At 40.1% G+C, this 18049-nt stretch overlaps 1 protein-coding gene and 1 long non-coding RNA gene across 3 annotated transcripts in view; both read left to right on the top strand.

Moving 5' to 3' along the window:
• CDKAL1 (CDKAL1 threonylcarbamoyladenosine tRNA methylthiotransferase) overlaps nucleotides 1-18049 on the top strand; it is a 416940-nt gene that overhangs the window by 251086 nt on the left and 147805 nt on the right. For both annotated transcript variants that reach the window (XM_086743159.1, XM_086743160.1), the window contains one exon: nucleotides 6090-6256. In XM_086743159.1, coding sequence (XP_086599285.1) covers nucleotides 6090-6256 — 167 coding nt within the window. The remainder of the gene's footprint in view (nucleotides 1-6089; nucleotides 6257-18049) is intronic.
• On the top strand, nucleotides 2431-2717 carry LOC147601681 (uncharacterized). The gene is made up of 2 exons (XR_015257686.1): nucleotides 2431-2488; nucleotides 2550-2717. It is a non-coding gene; the product is annotated as an uncharacterized LOC147601681 (long non-coding RNA).

Below are 18049 nucleotides of genomic sequence, written 5' to 3'. Positions count from 1 at the left end.
CAGGCTTTCCTGGCCACTCAACCAGCCATTGCTTCCTCGTGTTGTGAAGGATTGGTTAAGCCAGTCATGCTTTTGCTAGGCTTTCTCTTTTAACAGGAGTAATGGGGATCTGATAATTTCTCCAAGCACTGCGTTCCAGTAGGTCAGCCAGCATTCATCATGCCATTCTGATCTTGTTCTGCTATTCATGGCAAGCATTAAGAAAGCATGAGTGGACAAATGTCTTTCCCTTCCTTAAGACTGTCCAGAAGGGTAAAAAAATAGATCTTTTGAAAAGAGGAGATATGTTTGGGCATAATAAAGATCCTGTAGAAAGTCAGGCTGTGAAACACTTATGTGGAGCTTTGTCCCTCCAAGTGGAGGTGTGACTGTGATGGGACCAGTTTGTATGTAGCATGTTGTGAGCAGAGCTGCAGCACTGCATTCATCTGAATGATGCTGTTGTAGTTTAGCCCCGCTCGGGACCAAGCTAGGAAGTTTTTCACTCACTCCCCCCAACCTCCAAGAGAATGGAGAAGAGAAAATATAACAAAAAGCTTGAGGTTTGAGATAAGGACAGGGAGAGATCGTTGAAGTTACCATTACGGGCAAAACAGACTCGACTTGGGAAAACTATTTATTTGTTAATAAAACCAAGGCAGGATAATGAGAGAGAGAACAAGATAACCTCCCCTCACCCCTCCCTCTTCCTGGGCTTAACGTTATCTCTACTACCTTCCCCCCAGCCCCCCCGAGTGGCACAGGGGGGAAGGAGGGAATGGGGGTTACGGTCAGTCCATCATACGTTGTTTTACGCCGCTGCTTCTTTGTCGGGGAAGGAACTCCTCACGTTTCTCCCCTGCTCCGTCGTGAGGTCCCACCCACGGGCTACAGTCCTTGATGAAACTGCTCTGGTGTGGGGTCATCTCTTCATGGGGTGCAGTCCCTCCGGAACAGCTGCTCCAGCATGGGCCACAGCCTCCTTCAGGCCTCCACCTGCTCCGGCGTGGGGTCCTCCCTGGGCTACAGGTGGATCTCTGCTCCTCCGCAGGCCTCCATGGACTGCAGGGGGACAACCTGCTCTACCATGGTCATCACCACAGGCTGCAGGGGAATCTTGGCCAGGAGCAGCATTAGTCCTCCCTCTCCTTCTCCACTGACCTTGGCCTCTGCAGCCGTTCCTCTCACAATAAATTCTTCACAACAGGCAGGTAGACGCCTCTCAGGTTCTCTTCATGGCCACCCAGCAGGAGGCCAGAGGGTAAGAGCTGCAAGGCCTACAAGGCTTGTGCCTCCCCCTCTCTGCCTGTACTTCTGCTTCTTCACTTCTCTTTTTTTTTTTTTTTTATTTTCCCCTTCTTAAATATATTATCACAGAGCCATTATCACCATCGCCAGTTGGCTTGGCCCTGGCCAGCAGTGGGTCCACTCTAGAACCGGCCAAGTCCACCAGTCAAAGGGGAAACTTCTAGCAGCTTCTTACAGAAGCTGCCACTGTAGGCCCCCCCTCACTACACAAAACCAGGACAGACATATTGCTGACCCATGCTTTCCAAAGTACAGAAAAAATGTTGATCCTTTAAATCATAGCCTGACACCTTGCCTCTTTCACCAGCTCTGTACCTAGACCTGTCTTTTTTCTTTAGTCTCCTTTTTTCATCATCTGCTTGCCAGATATCCTGCAGTTGCTAACTGTGACAGGTAGATGCATGTTACTTTTTGAGTCTGGGATAGGCTGTGTTTGTACAGGATTGTGTGTCAATCCATTCTCTCTTTCCTGTAGAAGCTCCTTGTATATACAGTACAAATAGGGATTTCTTGGTGAACTGGAAATCAGTCCTTCCAAACCTCCACTAGCACCAGTGAGTTGCTTCCAGTTTGATACACTCTTTCAGGAAGCCCCTGCAATGGGATCTTTCAGTGGTGATCGATGTGGTTGAGCTGGCTGTCCAAGAGGAGGCCTGGACTCTTGCGTGGTGAATCGGTGCTTGCAGAGTGCTTCAGAAATATAGGAGGAATTTCATTCTACCGAATCTCAATTTCTGTTTAAACTTGGATTATACTCAGGTTGATACAGCGATATGGTATGTACACAGATGTCTTCATAGTTTCTTAGTTAAGGCACTGATTCAGCGAAGTAATCTGGCACATGCCCTGCATCAAGTATGTAAATAGTGACTGTAAAATCTATGCTGAATAAACAAGGAGAAACTCAAATAATTGAACAGAAAATGAGTTTATGTAGGGTAAGCTCGTTCTGAACAATGAGCACATTTAAAGTTAATCTGATTTTTGCAAGCCTTTCTCTGCCTTTCGCTGCATTTTTGGGTTTTTTTTTTTTTTGCTTTCGTTTGGTTTTGGTTTTTGTTGAGGTTTTGTTTTTTTTTTTATTTATTCTAAGGATGTGATCAGGAATGGCAGGGTCAGATTGATTGTCCTTAAGCCTGCAGGCAATTTTTGACCAACATTTAAGTCAGACCTTTCAGGTTTCTGTGGTGCAGTGGGAGAGGTATTTCCATGGTCTGTACGGTACTGTAGGCTGCTGTAAGAATTCACCGTTTGAGAAGGAGTAGCAAGGAGGTCAGGCAGTTATTGATAAGCATATGTGGGCTACTGAGAAGGACAGCACTGGGGAGTCTCCCACCGAGGCAGCCTGCGGACATCGTGCTGCTGGAGAAGCCACACTCGTGTTTGCGTTAGAAAATCTCATAGGAAAGAGAAGAATGAGAAGAAGGGAAGGAGAAGGAAAAAAACAGAGGAGATTTTGTGTTTGAATTTCATTTGTACAAAGTACAGCAGGTTAACAAGTAGAAGAATTTCAGCGGGATTAGTGTCTGATATTTTAATGTCTTCAGATGTTTTTGTAGATTGAAGTAAATTAATTTTTCAAATGGAGTAGGTTTCCCGTCAATTTAAAAGATGTGTGCTACTGCTGAAAATAGTGCTTAAAATAGTTACATGAAAATAAAGTGAAATTAAAAGTACTAGAATTTTTTTTTTTAAGAAGTGAATAATTTTGAGTGGTCTCTAAAACAGAAATGCACATATCTTGTAGAAGTGACAAATGTAGGATTTCTTGTCTTCTTTATGACAATAATTGTTTAGACTATCACACAAAAATGAAGTTAAAACCCATGTCAGATAATCTGCAATGAGTATTCTTTATATGGAGGCATAGAAGTAATAGGCTCAGAACCTCCTTCATTTACTCGGAACCTTTTCTTTTTCCAACATTTTTTAATCTCAGTTATCTCCAGTTACGGCAGAGCAGAGATCAGAAGCCAGCTGTTGAGGTTCCTCTTTGGTGCTGAGTAGTGATGGCAGAGTGAGAAATAAACTATGAGCTATGACCAAAGGCAGACTTGCAATTACTTGAATATAATGATAATTGGCCTTAATACTGTAACAAATGCTCTGAGTTTGCACATCCAAGCTCTACAGTTTGGATCAATTTTCTTGTTTACAAAGTCAGCTTGCTTTTATTAGCACCAAAATGATGCAGTAACAGAATGGTGAATGATCTAGTGAGGTTCACTGCAAAAGAAAGGGAAAAAAAATACTGTGTGTTATTAGACAGTGGATTTAAATAGGTTACTACATAGGGCTGGGGTTTAGAGGGAAGGGGAGCTGAGTGAGAATAGGAAGTTCTGATTCACTTTATTTATACTGTTTGGGAGGTCTGTTGTTTTCTTCTCTTACTCAGTGTAAGTTCAGGCTCCTAAACTCAGGATGCGAAGGGCTAGGATAAACAGCCTAACAACAGTTGACACCAAACCTCTGTCGCATACAGGTGTGTATGAAGTTGATTTACCCTACTTGTAAATACTTAGCACTCACAGCAGCTTTCAGTATTTGAAGATCCATTTTGTCTGCTTGAAATTGGGAAGTGGACATTGTTCCAAAATAGTGGTATACAGCTCCCCCTTCCCCTCCCCATGTTAAGACTGCAGCCTTGGCTCTCTCAGCATGAATTTTTCCCGTTGCTTGTTGTTCAACACCCTGATCAGAGAGCAGATGAGACAGTTATTCCTGTTGTTGCTGATTTACTATTACAGCTGCTTCCTCTTCTTCTGATTTAATTTGAAGTTTCAGCCCACCAGGGGGCTAATGGTCCCCACCTCTGCAGCTTTAAAAGCTCGCTGTTGTTTTCCACGGGAATGTTATTTCCATTCCTAGCCAGTGATTTATTTTTTTTTCCTCAACGTTCATCTGGTAACTGTGAGGCAGTATTCCATTAGCCATTTTCATTAAAAAAAAAAAAAAAAAAAAAAAAAACCCACCACAACAACAACAAAAAAGAAAACCCTAACCCCAAACTATTTAGATTGAAAGCTTAAAATTAGAATGTTTCAGTAGAAACTCAGCAAGTAAATTACTCTGTTTGGCAGTGTTCTAATGGCTGCTGGAGACTGATATTAAAAAAAAAAACCAACAGGACATTAGCAATCATTTAGATCCTTTATGTTTCTCTTATTTTAAAAATGCACCATTCTTTTTTCCATATCTCAGGAAAATGTAGGGCAGGCAGCAAACTTCAGAGTGTGTTTCATGGTATGGTACTGCCTGTAGAGAGATGAATTCTGAAAACATGAGCAACTGCAGTGAAATCCAAGGTGTGATTGTACACTGCTAGCAGCTGATCAGGCATGGGGGAGCTCGATTGGAGTGTGACTACAAAGTTGTGTCTGCCCACTGTATAACCACAGAGCAGTTCTTCAAGCGTACTTTCCACGAAGCTTTTTACAAGAGCAGAATTTTACATCTCTCTCACTAAGTTGTTCTTGAAGTAGAACTTAAAAGTGATGAGTTTTTCAATTTACCTTTGGTTTTTAAGTATTCTTAGTTCTAAATAATAAATGACCTTGAAAACCTTTCTGAAAAAACAATCAACTTTGATGCTCAGCATAGCCTGCTGTCTGCCTTTATTGTTACAGTGTGAGTTTAAGTGGCAGTCTTGAGTTCATGTTTTTGTAAAACTTCTAGTTTTCTAGTTTTATTACTTTTTATATTATTAAAATCTATGTACATGTTTATGTTTTCCTCATCTTAAGTATATATTTGGAATATAAACTTTTACGTTTCGTCATACCTTCACTGCTGGTTCAAACAGTGCTTTGATGAGTTGTGCACCTTCTAGTATTTGTATGTTTTCTTTACTGGTTCATCGTCAGTGTTAGAAATTTAGCTGTTCACTGAGTAAATGGTGTCTTATCTCACTGGGAATCACAAGAGTCTTCCTCCCAGCCACCCTGCTAATCATGGCTTATTTCTTGCTTTGGGATGGTGAGAAGGGGGAGATGGATTGCATTGCAAAAAGAGGGAAGCTGGGCAGACTGGGAAAAGTGGCTCTGTGAAACCTCATTGCTTTCAACTGTTAATAAAGGGTGGTGCAATCTTTCCCCTCTTTGAGCAGGAGGATATTATTACCAAATACCAGTGTTCAAGGTCACTACTCTTTACAACACAAATCAAATATACTACTTCCTAAGGCCCCAATTGATGGAAAATGAAGTATTAACTGCCAGGAAACAGGTTTTCCAGCACTATCACTCAGTTGTGCAGTGGTGACCAACCTTTTTGATGAAACCTTGATGCTGCATTGCGAATTGTATAATTTAAAGAATACAAGTTTTTAATAGTTATTCCAGGAGGAATGTTAATCACTGCACTTCAGAGCTGGTTTTGCTTATTGGAAACTTACCAGATAATAAGTTGACTACTGGTAACAGCCATTAATACAGACTCTTTGGGTTATGTTGTTTGCGGTGTTTAATGAATTAGACTCAAAAAATAGAGCAGAGTACTAGACTTGACTGACTTGCTGTAGAGGCAGCACAGAATTAGTCATTGGCTGTGAATGCTAATCACTCCACAGCAATGATAATTTACAGCATTGTTGTAGCACTCTTGTGCTCATAAAATGAACTTAATAACCCACTGCTACCCATGGGATAAGCCTTCCTCCTCCTTCCCTCCCCTTTGCAATTGAATACCCAGTCTGGCTGCATAATAGCCTCGTGAAATACTGCATTAAAAAGAGTGAGCAGCTGTATGATAAAATAAGCAGCTCAAAAACAGATTTGTTAATTATCTCTTTCTTTTATTCACAGAGGGTGTTTGTGAGATATGGCTGACCAGTGAAGACACAGGGGCTTATGGCAGAGACATTGGCACAGACCTCCCTACGCTTCTGTGGAAGCTGGTCGAAGCTATTCCTGAGGGAGCTATGCTGAGGCTTGGCATGACAAACCCCCCCTATATCTTAGAGCATCTGGAGGTAAGCAAGAAAATAAAATCATTTATGTGTCGGCATAGACATTCATTGAGTGAGTCAGTTTGGAACCCTGTGTATAGTGCGTTTAATTTTAAGCGGTAGCTTAAAAAAATTATGGAGTTCAAGTAAATTTATAGAATTAGGCTAATAGTGTTAAGCCATTTGTCTGACACAGCAAGTTATCGAGATAATAAGATAATCAGATAATTTCGGAATCATAGTATTACTGAGGTCTCTGACCTGTGGAGCTTTATTATAGCAATGTTGCATTTGTGTATGTATCTGGTGTTTTCAAGAACTAAAGGAAATGTCATTAGGAGGCAATGCACTATGGGATTAAATTTGTCTTCCTGCTTTCACCTCAGACAAGTATTTCCAGAAACACTATATGTTGGTGTCACTTAACAACATATTCGTTATCCTATGTCAAATGCTATTTGGAGAGTGTGTAGAGCTTCCATTATAAGAAATGGAAATTCTAAGTGTATATCTGTGTTTTAAAAAAAAAAGTAACAACGTAGTTCAATGAGATTAGAAGCAACAAAGTGTACAACGGTGTGAATTTAAAATATTGTTTGTATGCAGAGGAGGAAGTGAGAATTTTGTCTCCAAGATTGGATGGTTTGGTTGGATCCTGTCACCAAATGAATTTGTTGAAATTCGTAGGAACTGTTTATAGAAAGAACCTAACTCTAAAGAGGAGGAAAAAGCAGGGAAGGGTATAGCTTAAGGTAAATTTTGTAACCGTGTGCATCAGCAATATCTAGTTAAACAGCTAGTGCCTATGCTGATTTCCCAAAGATATTATAGAATCAATAGTTGCACTTAATGTTTTCTTAAGCTGTCAAGGACAGTATTTTCTCACCAGACTGCCATAACTGCACCTTTTCCTGTTGAAGCACATGGGCTAGAGGAATCTTGTCTTTATAGGCGTAAGCAGTTTTTCACTTCACCAGCTGAAAAGAATACAAGCTACAGAACACTGCAGGAAATTTCCCAGGCTGTTATTTTATTCTTTGATTTAACATACACTTCACTAAGATAGAGTCTTAACAACACACTGAATAGAAACCTTTAGAAAGTGGCTTGGTTGTGTTTCTTAGAGCTTTGCGTTCTGTCTCAAACTCTCATATCTGTCACAAGTTTTTCTTTTTTTTATTTGAACATTTTCAACATCTTGTACAAAAGCAAATCAAGCTTTCAGCAATTTTCACAGTTAGTGTCTTTGCTTTCATTTTTTAACTCGTATTAAAAGTCTTCTGGCATAGACTGCTGCTTTTGTCACTGCTGCTTATCTTATGAGTACTCTGAAAATCTTTTTTTTTTTTTAATTAAAAAAAGAAAAATCAGTTGCTGAGCTAAGAAACTGCTCTGCCCAGCTAAGGGATGCTGTAGTAGTCTTAATTTGATAGTGGAATGCATATTGCTTTCCTTCAGTCCGTAGCTATCTTAGCGTGAGCATGTCATGAATCTGTGAGTGGTTTTGATTTATGATCTCTAGTCTTCCTGTGTCTATGTTTTCTAGAAAGTGCTGTAGGTAGGACTGTCTTTGACCTGATTCCTATTCAGGAAAAGTGCTCTAATGTCTTTAAAGATGGATCTTTGAGTGTGATGGCAGAGTGAGAGGAATTCGTGAAAGCCTACTGAAAATGCGTATCTTGAATGTTGCTGTGCAGAACGTACGTTATGTATACACCAGCCTTTTTGTACAATAGCAGCATCTACTGTTGCTTGTCCTCTTCAGTGTTTCATACAGTTTCCAGTTTATATGATGTTTTTAAAGAATTATTTAATTCACATGTTTCATGTATGACCAAGAATTTCTGAGCTTGTAATTTGGTGAAATAATTTTGATCATTTGTCAAACTAAATATGTAAAATTTTTTTTACCTTCTGCATTTCTGTCTAGTCTCCTCTTCCAAGCTTACCAGACTTGTCTCTTGAAAGATCACTAGGGAATGTTGGCAGTCTCCTGTATACATTTTCACCAGACAAAATAAACTTTTTATGAGGAATGTGCTTTTAACTTTGCAGTTGAAGAAAGGGTAGGACTATGATTTGTTTAAAAAAACAAAATAAATGAAATGAGAAGTTGATTAACATTCATGTCAGTTGATTAGGATAAAATCCAGGTGTAGTTTTGCTATCTCCTAGGAAAAGTATGAAGCTGTTATTGGTTGGAAACATCTTTCATTGATTGTTTTAAAAGGTGCTCCATTTTTTTAATTTATTTGTTAGAAGTTGTGCTAGTAATTAGAATGATGTTTGGCTTTCTGTGCAAAAATTTTACATGGGAAAATTTACTAATTGTGTGTCACTGTTTATATTCAATGAAAAGGAAAAAGTTGTTCCAATCTTGTATCTCTTCTAAAAAATCAGAAATTTTCAGCAATTGCATACAACGGTACATATGCAACTGCTAGACAAGGGTTTATTTCACTTTAGTAACGAGTACATGGCTGATGAATGGCATAGAGCAACAGCAGTCATATAAAAGTATAAATTAATTTCAAGATCTGGACTGAGCTTCCCTAGATAATCAGCATTAATTTACAGTGTTGGCCATATTTATTGCAGCTTATCTGCAGGTAAAAGGTTTGGCCAGCTTAATGTCTATATTATTTTTGTAACCTCCAAAGCTAATAACAAAGTTTATATAAATACATTTACCTTTCTCAATAACACTCAGTTGTAAGTGAAATGTTTTAGAAATAACAGTTTATAAAGACATTAGGCATGTTTTTTAAATACTGATTTTTGTAGTATTGCATGAATTCCTCTATGATTAGAACTGATTTTGTACTTAAATATGAGTTTTTAAAACATTTCACAAAAATCTATTTTCCTTCAAATAGGCACTTATTTTAATATCTGGTCATTCAAAGTGTCAGGTCTCTGGCTTGATTATGTGCTTGAAATTTGCAGGTTTCTGTTACTCTGGAGATTCTGTACCGTTCAGTTGTCAGACTGGGAGGAGATTGGAATTGAAAAGAACAGAGGTGTGCAGATTAATACCATGACTTGTAGATGGCCCAGCTGCAGTAGAAGCAAATAATTCCTCACACCACAATGACAGTGCTAATGTCCTCAATGAAAGAGGAAAAAGTTGTACCTATGGATAATATGACTAAGTAAAGGACTAAAAATTTAAAAACATATCGCTTTACATACAACTGAAGCCTAAGTTGCACATGCTGTTCTAGCAGCATGTGGAGTCATCCACAAAGGGGAGGTATCTTGAGTTTTGTTCTCCTTGCCCCCCACGTCAGTCTTTTGAAATATGCCAAGCTTATGTTGTTTGTGTTGCTCAGGTGAATCTTTAAGATGTAGCTAGTCATGAGGTACTTCAGTTACATATTAGTTAATGTCTTGATGGTTGTCAGGAAAATAGATTGTATCCAGTGACTAAAATAATACAACTTTTTAATACTACTTGTATTTTCTGTATGTAGGTGGAATAACTTTCTTCTTCATTAAAAGATACTTAGCCCACTTTTTGATAAGCTACCTGATAAATTGCTTACAGATTGAAATTTATTTGCAAGTGCCAAAAAGTGGTTACAGGTGCTTATTTTTTCCTCAGAAAAAATATTTTATAAATATACTCTGTACATAGTATACAGTGGGTGGGATTCAGACTGGAGATCTGCTTAAGCTGTTGACAGCATTTCCTTTGTACTGTGCGCCCAGGTCTATGGCTGGGCTTTGGCCCTGTGAGTCTTTTGACTCATTAATGTAGTGCCCACACTCACAGGTTCCCTGGAAATAAAAATGAAGGAAGAGAAAATGCCACTCATCTCAGGAGTGTTTCATCTGCCTCTGTGTCTGGGAATCAGTCTCTTAGCATCCACTAAGAAGTACCAACCAACAGCTCTGCTGTTCGACTGATGCTGGAGGCCGGCACAAGGGGAAGAGGATGAGAAGGAGGAGGAGGAGACCTTCCCTTGGATCAAGCATGGAGGGAGAAAAGCAGAAGAGGGGGCAAAGGAGAGCTATGGCTGCTTATAACTGGCCTTGAGGCTCTCATGCTGGAAGGCTTGGTAGATTTGGGGGCCTGGGCCATTCAAACTCAGGTTTCTTATAGGTAGGGAGTCAGTTTAAGTTTTCACACAATTTAAAATACTGAGCATACCCGGTACCTTCTCATACTACTGTCAGGTAAATGCCATTCTGTCCTTAAAGATGTTTGTCATTTCAGGGGAGGCCATTAATCTCATTAAAATCATTATTATACTTGTGTGGTGCAGTCTCACAATTTAGTACTTTTAGTTTTTTATTCAGTAAATATGGAGGTAATAGTGCCCTATGTACTGACAGGTGCATGTAGCCTGAACAGTTTTGGGATGAGAAGCAACCAGGTGTTTTCAAACGATAAATTCTGCATTCACTTGGGCTTTCTTGTTCATAAAGAAAGAATCATTTGGAACCATGCAGTGTTTTATAGTCATGCAAAATATTGAACACTTTTTTATATGCTGCATACTGAGCTAAGTCATTCACCGTTTCACTGCTGCTTTCAGCCAGCACATTAATGTGAACACAGCCAATGCTCCTATGACTTCTCCTGTGTGAGGTTTGTTAGCATGATAGAGAGGGTTGTTGGATGTGATTAAAAGACCTGAAGGACCTGAGACCTCAGCATTGTTTCTCTTAATCATAGTACTAAGACTGAGAAAGAAGTTGGGGTTTGCAGTTTAGCTGCAGAAGGCATCCTCAGTTTTAGTCTCAGAGAAATCTGGCCAACCAAAGGAAAAAGTATTGCGTTTTCCAAAGTGCTCACTCACAGCCTTAGCAGTCTGTTTGAACGTATACATTATGAAGCATATAACTTGCTCATTTTAAGTTTGATCTCAAACCAAGATTTTGAGGTATGTGCCCTTGTCCAGTGTCTCTCCTCTCTTACTATGTTGATGCCACGTGACATTGAGGAAAACTTGGGGTTTTGTCTCAATGGCAGAAAATTTTAGTAATCAGACAGGAACTTTGGTCAGGGAAAAATGTTTTCGTTCAGAATTTTTTTTTTGTTTTACAAAATGTTAACGGTGAAGGAAAAGTTAATTTTATAATCCATTTTATAGTTCTAGCAAAATTTGCAATGAATGCGTATGTGTACAGTTGCCTTGTGTACTCTTACCCATATGTATTTGCACAGCGCTACTGTTCGAGTTACACAGACTGCCAGATGGCAAAGATGTTTTTGTCCTATAGTATCAGCATGTCCCAAAAGTGACATAAGGTATAGCTCTTGCTTTAGAAGTAACCTCCAGGCATTTATTCTGTAATCGTATTACGGAGTTATTGGCTAGTGCTCTAATGAGACAGTGTTTTGTATCCACTTGCAGTGACTAATGGAGAGGGAGGGTGGGAAAAATCCATTAAAACAATAGTAGTAGATAAATGATGAACAGGAGGTAGTCTGAGGAGTGAAAAATAAGGCCAAATGTATAGAAGGTTGAAATGAATTCATGGTAAGGGCGTATTGTTAGAGACGAATTTTTGCTTTGAACATATGTCACTTCTCCTTAGGTTTTTAACGTCATTTTCTTGTTCAGTATCTGGGGCTCTGTCCAAATCGGAAGGGAATGAAGATCATCCAGGCTGTAAAAGGGCAGGGGCTCGCATCTCAGCCTTAGCTTACCTCACTTTCAGATTGAACACGGACTGTGCTTCCAGAGTTGTCTAGGAGTCTAGTACAGCACTTTCTGTGAGTGATGGGATGCTTCCAAATCTGTAGAAAGGAGGCAGTTCACACCTGCCATTCCCGTAAGTGCTTAATTTCACATGACTAGATGAGTAGTTGTCTTTGTCACCTGTCAAAATGAGTCTGTCTCAAACCATACCATATGCCATCTGTGGGCCTTATCTCTGTTATTAATTCAGGACATTTGAGTGATACACCAACCATTGAGATGGAGTCTGCGTGGCGGCAGTGTCTTTAAATGCATGAAGAGTGCCAAGTGTACTGCACCACAAGTCGCAATAGTATTTCTTTGCTCTTTTGCTTTGATTTTTCATGTCAGCTGGGTGTTTATGCTCCTTAACTTCATTGAAGCTGATACCCTACAGATGGCTTCCTCGAGCATGCCCTGACAGAGCACACAGATACACATTACAGTAAAATTACTAATGCACTTTTCTTTTTTCCATATTGTTCTTTTTTCCTCTGAGTGCACTGAACATTTTCGAGCACTGTGCATAAGATCAAGTTTTGAATAAGCTAGAGTGTAAGCTAATTTGAAATGTGTTTAAAAAGGGAATAATATGCACACATTCTTCAACGGTAAATAAAAGGGCAACATGATTTCAGGAACTGAGAGGCCTTCAGGGCATGTGTTTGCTTTGTTTCTGGTATTGTTTTTGTCGTTTTCATAGACTGCTGCATTTGAAAGCACCAATTAAAATCTGTTGATTTGACCAGAAAAAAAAAGAAAACTGTGGAATACATTTAAATAAATGAATAGTTAAGCCCCTGACCTCTTATTACTGTGAGTTTTATAGTGTTTTGTAGTCGGTGGACCATGCAACTTTCCCCTGCTGTAATTACATAGTTGTCTCTCTGCAAACTGTGTCTTGCTAGCAGTAAAACTGAAAGAAATCTCAGATACTAAGGGGAGGAGGAGAGGGGCAGTTGCATCTGGGCTTCTAAAAAAGAAAAAGAAAAAGGGAAGGGGAGGGATGCTTACTGTTTCCTTTGGTATTATGTTAAATGCTTGTTCATCCTATGGAGACTCTGTGTGCATCTTTGCTTACTCTGTGTATTCCAGCTTTTTTTTTTGCTTTTTTTTTTTTTTTTTTTAAAGTACTAAAATACTCTATCTGTATCTGTCTTGTTCTTCCCCTTAAAGTGTTCTTTGTCTTTAGGGTTTCCAAATATAGCACATTTCCTTAAAATTGCTTCTTAAGACATAGTGTCATGGGAACTTTTTCAGCGGTGAACTCACCCCGAAGTGAATGTATAGTTATTATGGGGGTAGGAAAGGAATTAATCTCTGCTGTGGTTTGAGATAGATTTTGTCACGCCACTTTCTCTAATCTAGAGTTCTAGGATCTTGGACTCAGCAGATCCTATTGTCCATAAATTCTTGGTGACATGTTTGCTGCCAGCTGGTGGAATATGATTTGGCATAATAAATGTCAAAATAAGAAGTGATCTTACTCTTCTTGAGGGTTTTATATTGTATTTGTGAATCCAGGGTGTTCTTAAAAACCTTAACAATGTTACTGTATTGGTAACTTTGAACAATAAAAGTTTACATCCAGATAATCTAGAAGGGAATATTTGTGGTGCTGGGAATTAAGCTCCTATTCTTTGTAACAGTAGTAGAAAAAATGCTTTGAGAAACACAAAAGAAAGTACTGCTTTTATTTATGCAAGATCCAGTTCTTCATCCAGACAGAATATTTTGTGCGTGCATCTAGTGCTCTGCTGTATACAATAATCTGTGCTTTAAAATTGGTGTCGCAAAAAGGGGTTAACATTAGGTAGCACATTGCTTGACCAGTTAAAGCTGTGCGCGTTAACTGTATCTTAATTATGATTTGCTCATATGGATGTTTTTCTTGCTTGTTAGCTATCATAGGAATGAAGAGTGTTTAAATGCAGATCTACTCTCAATCCACTCTCAATCTTGTGTTGAGCATCAGGTTGTCTGTCAATTACTTGTAATACTGTCTCATCCCAGCAGACAGCATCCCAGGAGCTGTGGCTTACTTCGTTGGTGCATTTCTAGCAGAAAATAAAAATCACCAGTAACTGAGTGTTTTGTTCAAAGAACAGGTAGTACATATATGGGAAACTGCATTTTTACTAAATAAAGTTGGAATTTTAGCAGTTGCCATGCACTTCAAGGTGTCGGGGTAAAAGCTATTGTCAAATATATAGATTGCATAACAAACTGTGCCCCATCATCTTTTAATATTTCTGCCTTTGAAAAATAAATAAGATCTCACTTTCCTAGTTGTTTGTATTATAAGTAAAATTCTACCAACTACTGTCCGTGCTGTTCCAAAAGCTTCTATGTAGTTTAGACGCATAACCCTCTTTGTTTTCTTTGATAGATGAGCTGTCACGTTCACTATGCTTTGCAACATCATCTACATAATCTTTAGTAATACTGCTTGCTTCATAAGGCTTTGGCATTTGTTTAAAAAAAGTTGGATTTTTTTTTTGAGGTGATTGCTATTTAAAAATGAGAAAAGGAAATACAGTGTGTTCCAGAAAGTTTAATAAAACTGCACATAATACTGGCTTTCGGGTTATGTACCATTGTGAATTGAGGAGCAGACATAAAATATCTTCTACTCAGTCTTTGAATTCAATTGGTTTAGTTAATATTAAATGTGCAAGACGTGCTGAGGAATGTAAATTCTATTAAACCAATCTTGTCTTATGTTTGTAATTTAATTCTGTTTTGCTATAAATTTAGCTCAGCAAACTGGATATCTACGAAAGTAAGAAAGTAATAGCACTTGCCTAAAGGTTTAGGTTTTTATTAAAACCTTCCACTATTTTTTTTCCACTGTAATCTGCTGAAGATTGATCATCTGAGGAACCTGAAGGTGCACAAGTCCATGGGTCCTGATGAGATCCATCCGCGGGTCCTGAGGGAACTGGCGGATGAAGTTGCCAAGCCACCTGCTATCGTATTTGAGAAGTCGTGGCGGTCTGCTGAGGTCCCCGATGACTGGAAGAGAGGGAACATAACCCCAATTTTTAAAAAGGGGAATAAGGAAGACCCAGGTAACTACAGGCCGGTCAGCCTCACCTCTGTGCCTGGCAAGGTCATGGAGCAGATTCTCCTGGAAACCATGCTAAGGCACATGGAGAGCAAGGAGGTGGTTGGTGACAGCCAACATGGCTTCACCAAGGGCAGATCGTGCCTGACCAATTTGGTGGCCTTCTATGACGGGGTGACGGCATCGGTGGACAAGGGACGAGCAACTGACATCATCTACCTGGACTTGTGCAAAGCTTTTGACACTGTCCCGCACGACATCCTTCTCTCTAAACTAGAGAGACATGGGTTTGATGGACGGACCACTCAGTGGATAAGGAGTTGGCTGGATGGCCGCACTCAGAGAGTGGTGGTCAACGGCTCAATGTCCATGTGGAGACCAGTCACGAGTGGCGTCCCTCAGGGGTCCGTGCTGGGCCCGGCCCTGTTCAACATCTTTGTCGGCGACATGGACAGTGGGATAGAGTGCACCCTCAGCAAGTTCGCCGACAACACCAAGTTGTGTGGTGCCGTCAACACGCTGGAAGGGAGGGATGCCATCCAGAGGGACCTTGATGGGCTGGAGGGGTGGGCCCGTGCCAACCTCATGAAGTTCAACCAGGCCAAGTGCAAGGTCCTGCACCTGGGTCATGGCAATCCCAGGCACAAATACAGGCTGGGCGGAGAATGGATTGAGAGCAGCCCTGAGGAGAAGGACTTGGGAGTGCTGGTGGATGAGAAGCTTAATATGAGCAGGCAATGCGCCCTTGCGGCCCAGAAGGCCAACCGCATCCTGGGCTGCATCAAGAGAAGCGTGGCCAGCAGGTCGAGGGAGGTGATTCTCCCCCTCTACACTGCCCTTTTGAGACCCCACCTGGAGTAGTGTGTCCAGTTCTGGAGCCCCCAACACAAGAAGGACATGGACCAGTTGGAGAAGGTCCAGAGGAGGGCCACGAAGATGATAAAAGGGCTGGAGCACCTCTCTTATGAGGACAGGCTGAGGGAGTTGGGGCTGTTCAGCCTGGAGAAGAGGAGGCTCCAGGGAGACCTGATAGCGGTCTTCCAGTACCTCAAGGGGGCCTACAAGAAAGATGGAGAAAGGCTGTTTAGTAGGGCCTGTTGCGATAGGACTAGAGGTAATGGTTTTAAAATAGAGGGGGGTCGATTTAGATTAGAAATTAGGAAAAAATTTTTTACGATGCAAGTTATAGAACACTGTAACAGGTTGCCCAGAAAGGTGGTGGAGGCCCCATCCCTGGAAACATTCAAGGCCAGGCTGGATGAGGCTCTGAGCAACCTGACCTAGTCAGGGATGTCCCTGCTCCTTGCAGGGGGGTTGGACTAGATGACCTTTGAAGGTCCCTTCCAACCCTAACCATTCTATGATTCTATGATTCTATTAAGCAGATGCTGGTTTCGGTATTGTACTTGCTTATTTGAAATAAACGGAAACGATAGGGAGGCACTGATTTGTCTCGCTGCAGCCAAACTCTGATGGGGTGTGCCATTCATTCTATGACTTCCTTCTGAGCAGAAACCATCAATTCTTTTGTATTGTACCAGATTCTCTTTTTTTGAAGTAGTGAACAAATACAGAGTATGGATGAAACTAGCAATCCATTTCACTCATCCAAATTTCTGAAGACAAAAAGGTAGTGTGGCAGTCCTGCTCACCTCTTCTAAGTGTGCTCTATGCTTTAATTAATTTTCAAGATTTTATTAGCATAAAATACGATTGAGACCGAGAGTTATTTAAAATACCAATGTGCTATTGCAGTAAATCACCTTTTTAGGGAACTTCCCAATGTGTGTTTCTAATACATACTACAAAGAGTAGTATTAATTTAATTCTGGAAATAAAAATTTTATTTGAGGAGGGCTTAATGATGAGAAAATAGAGTGCGCCATGGAGAAAATGAAAATGTATGTATTTTCTTGCACATCAGAATTAATAATTTCACAAGGAATTAGCATTAGCTGTTTGGTTGGATGGCTTTAAGCCATTAAGCCACCACTATAGCCGTTAGTTAAATGTACATTTAACCTTAAAGTGAATCTGTTTATTGAAACTGGGCAAGCCACACTCTGAAGCTCCACGAAGTCTCTTTATGATTGTAGTGATGGCTGCAGCAGCAACAGTAAGTTTCATCTTTGAAAGGACTGAACCATTTACTACATGTTTCCAACCACACAGCCTCCATGGATTCACGTGGGAACTGAAGGTGCGCAATACCTTGACGAAATCAGTGTGCTGCTGTTCGTTCTGAATGTGTTGCTGAATCAGCTGTGTTTTGATGACACACTTGGAAGAACTCAGATGTTGTACTTGGGCTCACAGCTCCATGCAGACTTCAGTAATAAGCAATCGGCATCTACCCAGTGTAGATGTTGATGCTTTACATTTTACCCAACGTGAAGTCAGTCCTACTTGAATATTGGAAGCAGACTGTGATAGGGATACCAGTTTTCTTGTCATGAAGTATTTCAACTACCCAGGTTATGATGTATGTACTGGGAATTACTGTTTTTATCAGGTAAGTGAAAAAAAATGGTACTTTGCAGAGGCTCTTGGGGATATCATGTAGATCCAGGTTAAGAGTCATATCTTGGAGAGAAACGTGCTTATAAACTGAATAGGAGAGTTCTTGATATTTCTGTTTAAAACTAGAAATCAGGTAGCTAGTATTTGGTGCTGGGTGTTTCCTTGTTTGTGCACTGACTCATAGGTAGAGATACAACAAACCTCAACTGGAGCTTTGAACTGTGCAATACAGTATTGTATTGTATTGTAGTATTATCTGAATGTCACTTTTTTGCAAGAACTCTTGTTAGCCTGTCCTTATTTTTAATAAAAGATTATGTGGCAAGCTTTTGAAGATGTGTAGATACTATTTGTTTGACTTGGTTTGGTTTTTAAGAGATTAGGCTTAGCATGTAGCCATGAGGGAGGAAAAAAAAAGCTTAGCTAGCTAGGGTTCCTGTTCTATGAGGCTGAAAGCAACAGAGAGGTCTCACACCTAGGAGAACAGCTGGGAACAGCTAAGGCTGAGCATATGGCTCTCACGACTCATTCTCCTCCTAT

The sequence above is a fragment of the Chlamydotis macqueenii genome, chromosome 2 (genome assembly GCF_036417535.1).
Source record: "Chlamydotis macqueenii isolate bChlMac1 chromosome 2, bChlMac1.mat, whole genome shotgun sequence".
Classification (NCBI taxonomy): domain Eukaryota; kingdom Metazoa; phylum Chordata; class Aves; order Otidiformes; family Otididae; genus Chlamydotis; species Chlamydotis macqueenii.
The sequence above is the reverse complement of the archived record's forward strand: the minus strand, read 5'-3'. Positions and strand labels throughout refer to the sequence as shown.